At 37.5% G+C, this 15,952-nt stretch overlaps 1 protein-coding gene across 1 annotated transcript in view; it reads left to right on the forward strand.

The window, feature by feature from the left end:
• Positions 1–3,592: 3,592 nt before the first annotated feature.
• Positions 3,593–15,952, forward strand: part of DSG1 (desmoglein 1) — a 53,783-nt gene continuing 41,423 nt past the window's right edge. Inside the window, exon 1 of the mRNA XM_069099537.1 lies at positions 3,593–3,851. Coding sequence (XP_068955638.1) covers positions 3,804–3,851 — 48 coding nt within the window. The 5' untranslated portion in view covers positions 3,593–3,803. The remainder of the gene's footprint in view (positions 3,852–15,952) is intronic.

Below are 15,952 nucleotides of genomic sequence, written 5' to 3' on the forward strand. Positions count from 1 at the left end.
ATGCATAGCCTTCATGGACCTTCATTCAAATACAACTGTATTAACAGCTATCTCCAGTGTGTAATTAGTAGGGCCAATCTCAATGGCAAATAATTAGTAATAATACAACAAATGTTAAGTTAAAGTTAGTAGTTCGTTTTTAAGTTGGTATTTACAATATTCTAAAATGCTGAGAGGATTGAAAAACATAAGAAATTGATGTAATTATGAGACTATTGTTTCCTGAGAAATAGAAAGGTATTCAGGGTATTATAGGAGAATACTGATTAATGTGGTATTCTCCATTGGTTTTCCAGGGAAACTCTGGACACAAAAAAACATTTTAAAGTTGGTATCATTTTTGAGAAATGAAAATGGCTCTAGGCAGGGGTATGCCAGTAAATGTTTTAACTATCAGCTCTCTAAAACCACATGACATGACATACTTTTCAATTTAATCTGCATTATTAACATTTTCTTCATCACTCTCTTAAATATAGACAATCAATAAAATAATAAACCAAGTCCTGATTTGTAGTAGTCACCAATTTTCATGATGTAAATACTTACCTTGAAAATTTATCAATCAGTTCTGCCTATATATCTGGCTCCAGAATACCCCTGGCTCTAGAGGGAGTGGTGAGGGTTGGGGGCACAAAATGGTCACCTGGTCCTACTAAACAATGGCCCAAATCACGATGAGATTCCATGAAGCAAAGCAAAAGAATCAAAGGATTGGACATGACAATGTTGTGGGGATTAACAGAGGCTTGGCAGGACCAAGTGCTGAGGTTAGGCAAACATTTATTAAAAGCCTACTATGTGCCAGACATGCACATAACATAAAAAAAGTACAGGGGTGGCTAGGTGGTGCAGTGAATAGAGCACTGGTCCTGGAGTCAGGAGGACCTGAGTTCAAATCCAGCCACAGACAATTAGCACTTACTAGACCTTAGGCAAGTCACTTAACCCCAATTGCCCCTCCAAAAAGCAACAATAAATAAATAAATAAACAAACAAACAAACGAATGAATGAATGAATGAATAACTGAATGAATGAATAAATGAATAATAAAAAAGTACAGCAGAAGAATCTCTAAGTAGGGGAAGGGCTCCCATTGAGAGGATTTTAGATTAGCTAGCTCAGTGTGCAAAAAGATATCGATGAAGGGAAACTGGTTATCAGAAGAAATAGAATAAAAAGCTTTTACTATTTGCCAGGCATAGAGCTGAAGCTAGGAAAAGAATGGCTGTCTCGACTCTCACACTCTAATTGGAGGAGAAAGTATATAAAATGAAGTTCAGCTAAATCAATGGAAATGTCAAGAAATCCTAAGGATACTGCAAAGGGAAAGATGGCCAAACCTAAAGGTCTTTAGGGTATATAAGTAGGTGAGATGACAGAGTCAAGGGTCTGGAGGACACAGAGGCAGGGCAGATAGATGGCAAGGCCTACTACTGGTCCTCCATCTCACTGGAAATAGTAGAGATGGTGATTCTCATCTCATCTGGTGTGCGCAGTCAAGCAGACCAGATTAGTTGTGAGTGTCTTGAGCCTGGGCAAAGGGGAAGGGGGAAAGGAGAGTGAAAGGAATTGAAAGAGTTAATTTATTGATTAAAAAGTAAGTGAGAGAAAGGAACTTTAAGGGAAAGGAGAATATATGCATAAGCCATCAAAGACAAAGTCTTAAGAATTAAGGACACTTAAGCCAGAACTCAAAAATAAGGCAGATGATGATTTGTACAGGTCAGATTGCAATAGGAAATGACACAAATATGGAAAAGTTATAGGAGAAGTTATGAGAGGTAGCCTCCCTCCCCCACCCTTTCCCTACTCTATCATCACGGTTTCTCAGGTGACTTGTCAAGGGAAGCAGCTACTAGTGCTCTAGAACTATGGAGTTCTCCCACCTTCCCTCTTTTGAGTAGTGTCTAAGTAGCTGCCATTTGAAGGATGATCTGAGAGCCCCTTGTTGGAACAAGGCCCTCATCTGGGATGGAATTAGGGGGGTTTTGGGGGCATCAGATAACAGACTAGGACTATCTATGGGGAAAGAGGGACAAGATCACATGTTTACTCTCCAACTCAAGGTCCAGTGGTATAAATCATTCACACACTACCAGTAAGATGGATTGACCATTTTCTCTTGAATCCCTCAGTCATTTTTAGGTCATACAATTCTACTACTAGCTATTGTTGTGAACACATCATGGAGTGTCACTATCTTAATTCACTAATGATGAATCTGACCTGAACACCACAATTCATCATTTTTATTTGTATCAGCAAAAGCTTAGCAGGGCAACCGACTGCTCACTCCCAACTGATGTTTTGCTAAAACCTGCAAAAACAGGGGCAGCCTCCTCCTTCCCAGTTTGCAGAAATTCACAGTGAGTGACTAGAGTTCCATTTATGCCCCTGTAAATATGAATGGCTATTCTTTTCTCATGCGCACATGAAGGAAAGGCATCTTCCTACAGCAGAGACCCAACATACTACCTCATGCCATCTCTTGTTCACTTCCTAATTGTAGACAATTAACATATTTCTCTCCAGCGCTAACAGGGTGTTAAGTCCCCTTCTAATTGCCTAACTCAAACCATTTCCTGGGGAAGAAACGACATTCTGAGAATGATTTTAAACTTGCAATCAAATACTGCCCCACAAGAGCTATCACTTCTTTTCACAAAACCAGGTTCCTCATTCCATTTCCTGTCTTCAAATGTGGGTGGCCAGGTCTCTAGCATGTTTCCTTTGTTCTAATTGGCTGACTCCATACAGTCTTGGCTCAGGCTGTGTTGTTTTTATCAACTATTTTTAACCTCGCTGACCTAAACCATAGTTTTCTCTCATGTTTCGATTGGGATTATCTGGCCCTGATCAATCTTTACTGAATATATCATTAAACTTTTCCTTATTATCTAGTTTTTAAAATTCTAGGAAAGTCAAGTTTTGATTCTGGTTTTCTATGCAAGTGTGTGGAGCAGGGACAGGAAGAAAGAAAGGAAATTGAGAAATTGATTTAGAGGAGGAGAAGAGCTGCCTCCAGAGAGAAATGGGTTTAAGCAGGGCACTTAGGGACACACCTGCTGCCATCAAGAGGAGTCACAGCAGAAGCCAGAGGAAACTTTGGAAGTCAAATCATCTCAATCATTTTCTTTCTCCAAATAGATGACAATATAATCTCGCAACTTTAATAAAATCAAGTTATTTAGCCATCAGCTTGGCAAATACATGGTTCCTCCAGCTTATACTTTCTCCAGATTCACTGCAGTCAAATTTGATAATTTCTCCCTGTGATCTGAAGCTTTGATTTCGCAGTCAGCAGAATGTCTACCTTGCCTATAACCTACATATAGACTACATTTTCCCCCACAGGATAAGGAGACAAAGTCCCTCTTTTTACCTAGCACAGTGGTAAAGAACTTGTCCATTTTTATCCTTTTCTAGGTTTTGGATAATTTCAAAAGATTTTACTTGAGAGCCTCCAGAGAAAAAGGGAAACTTCTGTGTCCCGCAAAGAACTGCTTCCAAACTAGAAGGGTGTGTCCCGTAGCTTTTACCTGGGAGCAATAATGATCTTGTCAGGCATTTCAGTGAGACCAGCCCAGGATTTTGGGGTGGGGATACTGACTGGTTATACGTACCTTCAGTCCTTCCCTCTCAGGAAGGCAGAAACATCTCAAAGCCTGCATGTAAGAACATCTACCAAGATCTTTTTTTTTTTTTAATTAGGCACCAGAAGAGGGGGGGTGGGAAGGAAAAGAAACAGAAGTCTAAAACGTAACTCCTTGAGACTTGGATGTAAGAGCAATCAGAAGCAATGGACTGGTTCCTGTACAGAACTGCTGCTGTTCTGTTCATTTTAGGGGTAAGTAGTTCCATTTTTTAAATCAATAAAATTTGTCCATATACCTAGTGAGACCAATTTTGGAAAAGGAGACTTAATGCTATAGCCCAAACTAATAGTTCATATTAATTACTGGGAAGATTTTTATAAGTCACATTTACAAATTAAAGTTGTTGGTTTGTTTTTTTTTTAAGATTGTGCCGATGCCTCACTCGGGCCAGTCTTTCATTTTATACCTCAAGATACCAAAGACATGTTGGATTTTGAAAATTCTTAACACTGGCTAACATGTCGAATGATTAAAATTTTGATTACTGGTGCAGGTGAATCTTTTCAATTATCAAAGCACTGACATTCTCTGTCTCTGTCTCTCTGTCTTTCTCTGTCTCTGTCTCTGTCTCTCTTCCTTTCCTGCCCCCCCACCCCCAACGACCTGGAGATAATACATTGCCAAATTTTAATCAAGGAAATAAAACAGGACAATTCATTCTGTAGATATATAACTACTCACTTCTGTAAAATGAAGAGGATGGATAAAAGATAAACTCTTAAGACCCCTTCTAGTTGTAAATCTCATTATTTCAATTACCCTCCTGGAATCTCAGCATGGTCAGAGCACAGTCATGATGCTTGCATAAATTTTTTTGAAAGTCCAAGTGTCTCCAGGGGGGAGAAAAGCAATTTTGTTATATTTGATGGTTTCAATAAAAATGACAGTACAGAAGATTTATAAGTGATGAGACATGTAAAAGAACTGTTATAATTAAAGGGTTATTGTATAATTATTACTATGGTTTTTCTCACTAGTACGAGGTCAGTTTGGCATAGTGGAAAGCCATTAGACTTGGGGTCAGTTCAGATACTTTCGTCTCTGACTTTCAGAAAGATACAACCTGAGTTTGCTCATCTGCAAAATAGGAATAATAATGATAGTAATAATAATACTAGTACCAGCACTCCCTACCTCACAGAGTAGTTATGAGGAAAGCACTCTGGGAACTTTAGAGCTCTCTATAAATGTGACCTATTGTTATTATATCCTGCTTCCAACACCTGTGAGCCCTGCCACAAGTCTGCACTTTCCTGGGCCTCAGTCTCTCCCTTCATAAAACGAAGAGGTTGAATTAGAGACTCTGAGGTCTCTTTCAGCTGTAGATTTATGATCCTATATTCCCAATTACTGATGTGAAAAGTCAGAATGTTAGGATAAAAATGTTGAAAATTTTTTATTAGATTGTGGTCTAACTTGAAGAATTATAGAATTTGAGAATTGGAAGGGACCTCAACAACCATATACTCTAAACATTTTAATTTATTGGAAAATCAGGGTTTTTTTTTCAAACTTAGGGAAATGAAGCACTTCTTTCAAGTTACAAGAGAACAATAATTTTCACGGGAAGTTTTGTTTTTTAATGCATGTCACACCATGTAAATTCTGCACTAAAAAACAAACAAAATATGGTTCATCCTATATAGAGTATTAACAATAGCTTCTTGGGAATTTTGTCCATAAAGTACATCCTTATTTCATATTTTGAAAAACGCAGCAAAAACACTAATGTCTTTCACAGAAAGGTTAAAGTAATCCCAAAAGGCAGGTGCCAGCTAAATTATCCTTGAACTTGGCAGGAGATGGTATTTTGGTTCATATTTGTTTCTACTTGCTTAACTTAGGTCTGGAATGTTGGTTCTGTTTAATAACAAGTTAGGTCTTTGATTCAATGAATGGTGGTTAGCTAAAATGAAGCTGATGGATCAAACTGAACTGCCACTTGAACGAATTTAACTACAAATGAACTTTATGAGCTGGTAGTGTGTCTTCTTTAAATGGGTATTATTCTAAACACCAGTCCCATTTCATTACTCTTTCACAGAACTGTTGGATTTGTCCGGGTTGTTGTTTTTTTTTTTTTTTTTGCAGGGGGAAGGCAGGCCAACTGGGGTTAAGTGACTTACCCAAGGTTACACAGCCAGTAAGTGTGTCAAGTGTCTGAGGTTGGATTTGAACTCAGGTCCTCCTGACTCCAGGGCCAGTGCTCTATTCACTGTGCCACCTAGTCACCCAAAAACTTTTGGATTTGTTAATGGAGGAAATAGGAGGGGAAATGCCTCAACATCCCTCATATTATGATGGCATTGAGGCAGCTGGTGCTACAGTGGATTGAGTGCTGGGCCTGGAGTCAGGAAGATCTGAATTCAAATCTGGCCTTAGATACTTACTCGCTGTGTGAGCCTAGGAAACCTCTGTTCATCTTAGTTCCCTCAAATGTAAAAATGGGTAACATCCCCTACTTTTCAAGGTTGTTGAGAGGGCCAAATGAGAGGCTCAAAAGTGCAAAGAGTGCTTAGCACAACACCTGGCATGTAGTAGACACTATATATATGCTTGTTCTTTTCCCCTTAAAGTATGCCATATAAATGGGAATAAATGCTAGTATCAGAAATTAGTATAAAATTGTTTCTTATCATATTTCCCCCTCCAGTTCCTTGTAAATTCAGTTCAATTAGTTATTTCTCATCATGGATGCAGTAAATTACAATTTGCTTTCAGTTCTTTCCATAATGAATTTTATAACTCCATTGGTAGTATACTTTTTATTTATGCGGTTTTTCTAGTTGATTATATGTTTTCATTCTATATAATAAAATTTCTACTCTGTAACAAAATCCCCCTGATAATTTAGTAATACTTCAATTTCCCCTTCAAAATCCCCCCCAAAAAATCATCTTCCCAGAATCATATGCTGTCTGCATTGTTCTTCTATGGAAAGAGGCTTTCAGAGTCTTCGGTATGTCTCAATGAATCTCACCAGTTTTTATCTTCCATTTATGTTCAACCCAACAAACATCAATTAAACAGGTTGTATCTAGAAAACTATGACAGGTGCTCAGAGATATGCAATGTTTAGATAAGATTTGGTCCCTACACTCACAGAGTTTATAACCATTGGCAAAAATTATTTTTTCTTCACAGCCCTTTCTTGAATTTTCTCCAAGTATTTTATTTTTAAAAAGTTGTCTAATTCCCCTTGATGTTGTAATCTGGAAATAAATTATTTTCTTTAACTTTTAAACAATTTAAAGATATTGTAATCTTACTGTTTTACTCAGTTTCATTCATTTTATCATATATGTGTATGTACATATATAACTATATATGTACATATACACATATTTTAACTTAGTAGTAAAAAAGCTGTCAGAAATAATGAGTAAATGAGCTCAGTCATAAATTCAGTGGTTACTAGAAGCAGTGCTACAAAATATTCCAATGAATGAGAACAGATAAAAAGTAGAAAAAACAGGGCCTTTAAACTTACCTAACATGACATACATGTTTAAATACAGAAAGTGCTCAATATGATAATTCTCCCCATAAATTTTCTATCAATTTCATTATGAATTCTGCTTATTGCTAAATAGATTCCAAGGCATTCTATCTTTCTGCATAACAGAATAAAGTAGCAAGAATCTACACAAGGAAATATTGTCTACACTGCTGTGAAGCTATTCCAGAATTTGTAGAGTGATTTCCTCCCCACTTAAAAATATGTCTTAAGTGGGGTGGCTAGGTGGCGCAGTGAGTAAAGTGCTGGCCTGGGAGTTAGGAGGACCCGAGTTTGGTTCCATCCTCAGACACTTAACACCCACACAAAAAAACTAGCCGTGTAACCTTGGGCATGTTCCTTAACCCCAATTGCCCTCCAAAAGGCAAATATATATATTTCTTAGGCTTAGCAGTATCTCTGTGATGATCCCCTTTTGTGAGACATCAATTGGCCATACAAAGGCGTGTTTTATTGTTGACGCAGCTCATTTATGGAGCTAGAAATATGAAATGCTTTTCTACTCTTTGAGGAAAAAAATGATTAAATATATAATATTTATAATATAATATAATAATATAATAAAAATAATTTTAAAAAACAGATTAAATCAAATATGTTAAAGAGAACCCTGAGCAACTGGCTTTAGAGGCTGAGAAAAATTCACAAGAGGCAAGGAAAGCTTATCAGAAAAATTTTAGTCAGCAAACATTTATTAAGTGCTTACTCTGGGAAGGAAACAAAGCTAGCTATGACAATAGTCTACAACCTCATAGCCAAGGACTAAAGAATATGAAAGCAAACCCAAAGGAAATGCTCAAGTGGTAGTTCAATAAACCTAATCTACTCAGCTTTCATTTGAATTCTTTTGTTTCTATGAGAATTTATGTTTGTTGGTAATACGGGATTCATCTCCTGTTGACTGAGAAGTTTGTGTTCTTGTATGGGGAGTTACTAAAACTTTCTGTGGATGGATGTGAAGGTGGAAAAGGGTGTGGTATGATAAAGGTGGGAGGGGCCCAAAAGAGCCAGTTGAATTTCTGCAGACCTAATGATTTTTTTCAGTTACTTGCAAATTTCCATCTACAAGGAGCTAATCCAAAACAGGGCAGAAGCCAATGTCTGACTGCACAAAGGCAAATTTTTTCAACCTAATTAAAAAATATATTTTTAACTCTAGGGGGGAAAAAAGCTTTGTTTCCTGGATGTCAAGCATACTGACCCATAGAAAGTGAAGATTGTTTATCAGTTTAGCTCCAGCTCAATCTTTAGATGATATCTGACCACCTGGAAAATTGTGCTCTAGTCTGAGTTCTGCTTATCTGTTTAACACCTTTTAAAAAAAATTCTAGATTCAAATTATAACAAGGACTTGATTTTTCAAACAACTTGGGCTATAAGGTTTATTTTCCTGGAATATTTTATTGGTATTGATATCAGAACAATCAAGAATCAGACACTCTTGGTTCCTATAACCTTGGCCTAAATGATACCTAAAATAAGGAAAATGAGAACTGATATCAGTAGATCGGACTGTCTAAGAAGTAAAAGGATCACAGCATCATACATAGAATCATGGATTTAGAGATGGGAGGAACCTTGGAGAGAATCTTACACCATGCTCAGGGCTCCATTTCTAATTTAATCACTCATTCAGTGAGCATTCACCAAGTACTACCTATTGTATGCCAGGCACTGTGATAGGTATGAGGCATAAAAGATAAAAATAAAATAGCATTTGCTTTCAAAGGGCTTATAGTCTATTTGGGGGACAACTTTACTCATACAAATATAGAAAAAAAAAAGAAATACAAGGTAATTTCAGTGGACAAGTACTAGCAGCTGGGGCGGGATTTGGGGAATGCGGGAAATGGAGCAAGAAAAAGTCTTACACAGGAAATGGTACCTGATACAAGTTCTGAAGGATTCTCAGAGGCAGAGGGAAGGAGAGTGGCCCTTTCAGGAATGGATGATAATCTATGCAAAGACATGGAGAAGGGAAAAAAGAAAGCTGTTTAGAGAAACAGCAAGACCAATTTAGCTGTCACATGAAGGGTGTGAATGGGAATCATCTAGAGTAACACTACAAAGGTAGGATGGGGTCAGGTTGTGAAGGTCTTTAAAGTTTTGAAAGTTTATATTTGATTCTAAAGATAGAGGAAGACACTGAAGTTTATGAAGCTACAAAGTGAAAACTAAAAATATCTTCCCAGCTACACATGCACCACAGTAATAGATACTATGAAAATTAGTGTATGCTCAAAATGTGTTACAAAAAGTGGACATAGAAAGTCAGTGGAGGCACCTGTTAAAACTGCATTTCAGCACAGCTATTTCCATTTCCAGATGGCTTATGCAAACTTTTGTCCCTTATTCTAAACCAAAGGTTAGGATGCCCTATTTTTTGATTTCATCTTCAAATGAGAGATGAGTACAGACTTTTTCACCAATTATGCCACTATGGAATCTTTCCAATTCAAGAAACATTTGTTAAATTCCTCTTTTATAAAATAGAAGCCATGGTGCTAGGTGTTGGAGATGATACAGGGTTTACCTGAAACATAACCCCTTCCATCTTGGAACTTTCAACTGAACAAAGACATGACACATACACAAATAACTGTACTACAAATTGCCATTCATAAGTGAGGTACTAAGAAAGTTCTGCATGACGTCCAAATGTAAAAAAAAAAAAAAGATGTTAAAACTTGAAGGAGTGGGGACGGTTTCCCTGAAGAAGCAGCATTTGAGTTGGACTTCAGTGGATGATTCAGAACTCAGCAGGTAGGATGGCAGGTAGGACTAGGGCAAGATGGTGGAAAAAAGGGAGTCCTAGGCATGGGGCATGGTGTTATCAAAGGCCCAGAGGTGAGAAATTGGAGAGCAAATTCAGGGGGTAACAGGCATTTCTGCCTGTAGTTATAGAATACATGGAGGAGAATAGTATACAGTCAGTCTGGAAAAATAGAGATGTACTAGATAGTGGATGGTCTTCTTTGGAATAGTTCCAGAGCCTTCCATGGTGCCTTGCTTATCTTAGGTACTAAAAAAATCTGCCATGTGAGTGAATGTAGTAGCTACAGAAGCTATGACATTAGAGTTTAGGAGCATTCTAAGTGCTAGCAGAACTCTAGGCCCTGGGACAGTCTGGCTGGCTTTGGCACTGTCTGTTCCCCACACCGAGGATGTAATCCTATCCTCCATCTGCCACTTCGATTCTGTTTCCTTAGAATTCTGCTGAAGAGGTATCATCTACACGAAGCTTTTCCTGATTCCTCCCACCACTTATTAGTGCCACTAGAGCCCCTCTTCAAAAATTTTACCTTGTATTTAGTGAGTATGTATATGTGTGTATTCATATATATTCAGGTATGTATTCAAGTGCGTGTGTTTATACACATATGTATCTGTATACACATATATGTGCATACATACACAATTAGAATATACAAGCACATATGTATATACACACATATATGCATACATGCATACACCTATATATTTGTATACATGTACACACGCACAAATATACACATGCTGGAGAAGAAAATGGCAAAGCACTCCAGTATATTTGTCCAAAAAACTCCAGACAAGGTCACAAAGAATCAGACATGCCTGAAACAACTGAACTGAACAACAGTGTGTATATATGTATGTATACATATATATACACATATATGTATATTGTACCTGTGTATATGTATATATTTATACACATGTATGCATATGTGTATGCACATCTATAGAGAGACACACTTTGTCCTTCCTGATAGATTGTGAGCTTCTTGAGGGCAGAGATTGTTTCATTCATGTCTTTGTAACAATAATAACAATAGCTAACATTTATATAGTGTTTTAGTATTTGCAAAGTGTTTTACATGTGTTATCTCACTTTGTCCTCACAATAGCCTTGTAAGGTAAGTGTTCTTATTATCAAACCCATTTTACAGATGAGGAAGTTGAAGCTGACAAAAGGCTAAGTGACTTGGCCAGCTAATAAGTGTCTGAGGTAGGATTGGAACTCAGGGCTTCCTGACTAAGTCCAACAATTTAACCACTGTGCCATCTAGCTACCTAATTGCTAGCTATATCTCCAGTACCCACCACAGTGACTGACACATAGTAGGTGTTCAACAAATGCCTATCAATTATCATAGGAGATAAAGATTCATATTTTTAGTGTAGGTTTAACCTTAAGGTTCACTGCCAGTCCAAACTTAGCCAGAAAGACTGTCATATAAGCTTAAGATTACTCCAGTTTACATTCAATATATGACCCTTAAATGTCACTGTCCATCGTTTCAGGAAGCTAGTGTTCAGCCAGGGATATCAATTTACAAACAGGAAGTAAACCCAGGATATTCAATGTTCTCTTCTCTAAGGAAACTTTTCAGCCAAATTGCTTGAAGCACCATTGAAGAAATCCCTTAGCATGCCAGTTTCTCCTCAGGGAGCTATTAGGTAGGGCAAATGAGAACTATACCTTTGAATACTGTGATACTCATTGTGTTAAGTCAATGAGAATAGTAGAAATCATCTACTTTACTTTATTAACTTAGAAACCACCTTTGCAAAACTTAGGGATGTCTGAGGTCAAAAGAAGAAAAAAACATGACTTTTTATTTAAGTGACAAATTATTTTGTGCAAATTTTAAACCAGTTTAATATCTGGATAATATCCATCTAAAAATGAACCCAACACAATTTCATTAAAGCCACCACCACATCAAAGCAACTGCACATAAAAGATATACATATGTTCAGTAATTAATCAGGGGAGATTCAATGACAAAATTGCAGATCATTAATCAGATTTTTTTATAACTTTGTTCAAAGAAATTGTTCTTTCTTCATTTAATAAACTAAAAATCATCCAATTAAGGAAACAGTTTAAGGGATGTAAAAATGAAAGGAGCATAGTATACTTTCCCTACAAAAAAACCCTTCAAGGAAAGTTGTGCAAATATCATCATTTCCTTTTGCCAATGAGGAAACCAAGAAACAAGTGACTTGTTCAAGGTCAAACAGCTAGTTTCAGAGAAAGGACTTAACCACAAACCTGAACTCAGGGCAGAGTTTGCTGCCTTCTGTTCTTTCCAATAAGATAGATGGAAGAAGGCATCTATTATCTGATGCTCCTTCTTTTAAAGTGCCCCTGTAAAATTTTCTTATGAATGTAATTGATCTCAGAAGGAATTTTGCCACTAAAGACAGAGAGAAAAAGAAACACTTTGGAGAGGGGATCCCTCCTGCTCCTCTGCACTGGGAAGTAATGAAGGGAATTCAGGACAATTACGATTGCATCACATATAATATTAAGGCTATGCAAGGTATTTTAGATATTATATTATCCAATTGCCTCATTATATGGTTGAGGAAACTTGTAAAGAGATGTTAAACTAGATCAAAGAGGCCACTTTCTGACGGTCAGTACTAGAATCCATGGTTACCTTGCCATTGTTGTCCTTACAGGACATTGTCTTCGAGCCCTAATGGTGGATTCACAAGGATGTCAAATAGACTATTGGTTTTGTATTTAGTAGAAATGAGACATGAAAGAAAAAAAATAAATGTATGTATGGAAGGAAAGAAAGAAGCATTTATCAAATGCTTACTATGTGTCAAGTACTGTGCTAGGTGCTTTGCAAATATTATCTCATTCGAGCCTCAAGACAGCCCTGAAGCAGACAGAGTCATTGACTTGCCCAGGTAGGAAGTATCTAAGGCCAGATTTCAACTCAGGTCTTTCTGACTCCAGATCCAGCATCTTATCAATGGCATCACTTAAAATGAAATTAAAATGTTAGAGGTTACCAGGCGTAGGGAGCCTGTGACCTCAAGGAGACGTGTGATCCTCTAGATCCTCAAGTGTGGCCCTTTGACTGAATCCAAACTTCACAGAACAAATCCCCTTAATAAAAGGATTTGTTCCATAAAACTTGGACTCAGTTAAAAGGCTGCACGCAAGGACCTAGAAAGCCACATGTGGCCTTGAGGCTGCAGGCTCCCTACCCCTGGACCATACTCTCATGATTCATAAGCTAATTCTTGCCTGTAATACTGGTACTGTGAGATTCTATCTTTCAGGCGGAGAAGCATCACTTTCTTTGGTGTGTTTCCAAGCAAGGAATGATGACAATGATATGGAGAAACTGGTTACTGACCCAAAAGAGTTAGTAATACATTTAAATAAGCAAAGAACGTGATATTTGGCATTGCATGAGAAGACGCTTCAGGGAGGAGGTGGTCTTTTGTTAGGGGGTGGGGCAGAGCGGTAGTACAGACCTATAACTTCCCCAATGTGGGAATTGCTGGTGTAGAAACTCTCTGTCACCAATGAAGATAGGCAACTCCTTTCTAATTTATAGTCTCAGACAGCTGCCTGGGGGCACTGAGAAGGTAAATCACTCACCCATGGTCACACAGCTAGGATGTATCAGAAGCAGGACTCAGTTGCAGATCTTTCTGTGATGTCAGCCCTCTAACCATTGTACCATACTGTCTCTTAGAGATTAAATTTTTGCTAAATTTTATTTTCTTAGTTGTGATGTCAAATGTTTTACTAATTCAACTAGAATGTGCAAATGTACATGTGTAAGCTTTGAGATTTGGAGTTCACACATTGAGCATCATACTATTTCATACTCCTTTTGTGCAGGAAGGACTTATGGGCTCAACTTTGGGAATTTAAATGGAGCCAACAACTGATATTATACTGAATTTCTAGGGTACTATTGCAAATTATTCTTTTTTCTTTTGGAGGGGGGAAGGCAGGGCAATTGGGATTAAGTGACTCACCCAAGGTCACACAACTAGTAAGTATGTCACATGTCTGAGGTCATATTTGAACTGGGGTCTTCCTGACTCCAGAGCCAGGGTTCTATTCACTGAGCCATCTGGCTGCCCCACAAATTATTCTTATATGTCTTTTACACAAAAAGCAAATTGATACATTATAAATAAACAAATAAATTTAGCCTTCTTTTATCAAAGTCTCTTGATTATATTCATTTAAATAAGTATCATTGGGGTGGCTAGGTGGAACAGTGAATAGAGCACTGGCCCTGAACTCAGGAGGACCTGAGTTCAAATCCAGCCTCAGACACTTAATGCTTACTAGCTGTGTGACCTTGAGCAAGTCATTTAACCCCAATTACCCTGCCTTCCCCCCTCCAAAAAGCAAAAACAAAACAATAAATAAATATCGTTAAATGTAGGTCAGGAAATTTTATCAAATATTTGAAAGATATGATTATAATTAAATAGGTGTTATAGCACATTAAGGTTTACAAAAAATTTTCCTGCATTATTTAACTTTGTTCTCAGAATAATCATCTGGTAAAAGTACTATAGGTATAATCTCCCCATTTTACAGAGGAGAAATTGAGACTCACATAGTTTAAGTGATTTGCCCTTGGTTATAAGTTTAGTAAATGTTGTAGGTGGGATTCAAGCCCAGGTGTCTCTTGATTCCAAGTTGTGTCCTTTCCACTATCTCCACACAATTTATAGTATAAATATATCTATGGTCTTATTATGTATAAAAATTGTAAGGAGTCCATGTGACCAAACAATTAATTGTATATTATCAACAAATACATCATACAAATGAAAGGCTGTAGTAAGTTTATATTATATCTTTGAGCACATGACTATGAGCCTATGTCTACACAGCATAGATAGAAGTGGAGATTACAATTATTCAGTTGTTGATCAATACTGACATACTAACATGAGGGTGTAGATACTGAGCTCTGTGCCTAATCCCATGATCCTTTCATGGGAATAATATGACACAAATTCAATGACCTGAGATGGTTAATGAATCATCCAGCATAGTCATCCAAAAAAAACACTATCTACCCACTAGCCACTTCACTGTAGAAAGAAAGGTGCACTGTAGATAAAAGATGGGTATACAGTTCTATTATTATGAAGAAATGTCTCCCAAACAACTAATGTACAGTTCCACCCCCATTCCACCCCCACAGGTGAGGTAAAGGAAAGGCTGAGCCAAGGCAAGAGAAGCCACAAGAAGCAATGCTTCTTAAGGAGGAATATAACAGATTCTATCCAATGCCTAGAATGATCAGGTATTAGGAGACACAGGATCTAGTTCCATCTCCACCATTTCCTAGCTATATACAACCTTGGGAACCTCTCTTATCCAACTTTGCATCTCTTTTCCTTGCTGATGAAAGGATACTAAGACCTAAACCCTCCCTAGCTAACAGGGATGTCAGGAAGTTAGATTAGATTCTATCTGTTGTATTTGAACTCTGAAGAAAAGCTGTCATGTCCATTCCAGTTGGCCTTATTTTTTTACCTTTTGATTTCATATTAAAAAGGGGGGGGGGTCTGTGTCTGTTTATACTGAAGAAAAACATAAAGGCTTTAAAGTGTACCTGAATACAGCAGATCCTATCATTGCTGGGGTGATTTTGGCACATTGGAAAATGCATTCTTTCTTGCAGACCCTGTCCTTCAGTACTACATGAGCTATTCCAACGGTATCTAAGTGATCTGAAGGATTCTGTAAGGATTCAAGGAGCAATTTGCTCCTATCACAATCTGGTCTAGAGCATAAAGAATCTGCCAGGAGATGATGCCACTCTGTTTCCCTTAGAAACAGGAAGTGACCTAATTGACTCAAACAACAGTCAACGTTGATGGTGAATACCATTCACTTGTAACACAGGTCAAAGAATTTCTGATAGGAAAACATGTCATCTCTTAAACTAAAGTGCTCATTTTATTAACCATGAAGAACTGCATTTCCATTTAATTGTGCTTTTG

The sequence above is a fragment of the Petaurus breviceps genome, unplaced genomic scaffold (assembly GCF_028583685.1).
Source record: "Petaurus breviceps papuanus isolate PSGF00001 unplaced genomic scaffold, PetGlider_PUasm1.0 38, whole genome shotgun sequence".
NCBI classification, from domain to species: Eukaryota; Metazoa; Chordata; class Mammalia; order Diprotodontia; family Petauridae; genus Petaurus; species Petaurus breviceps.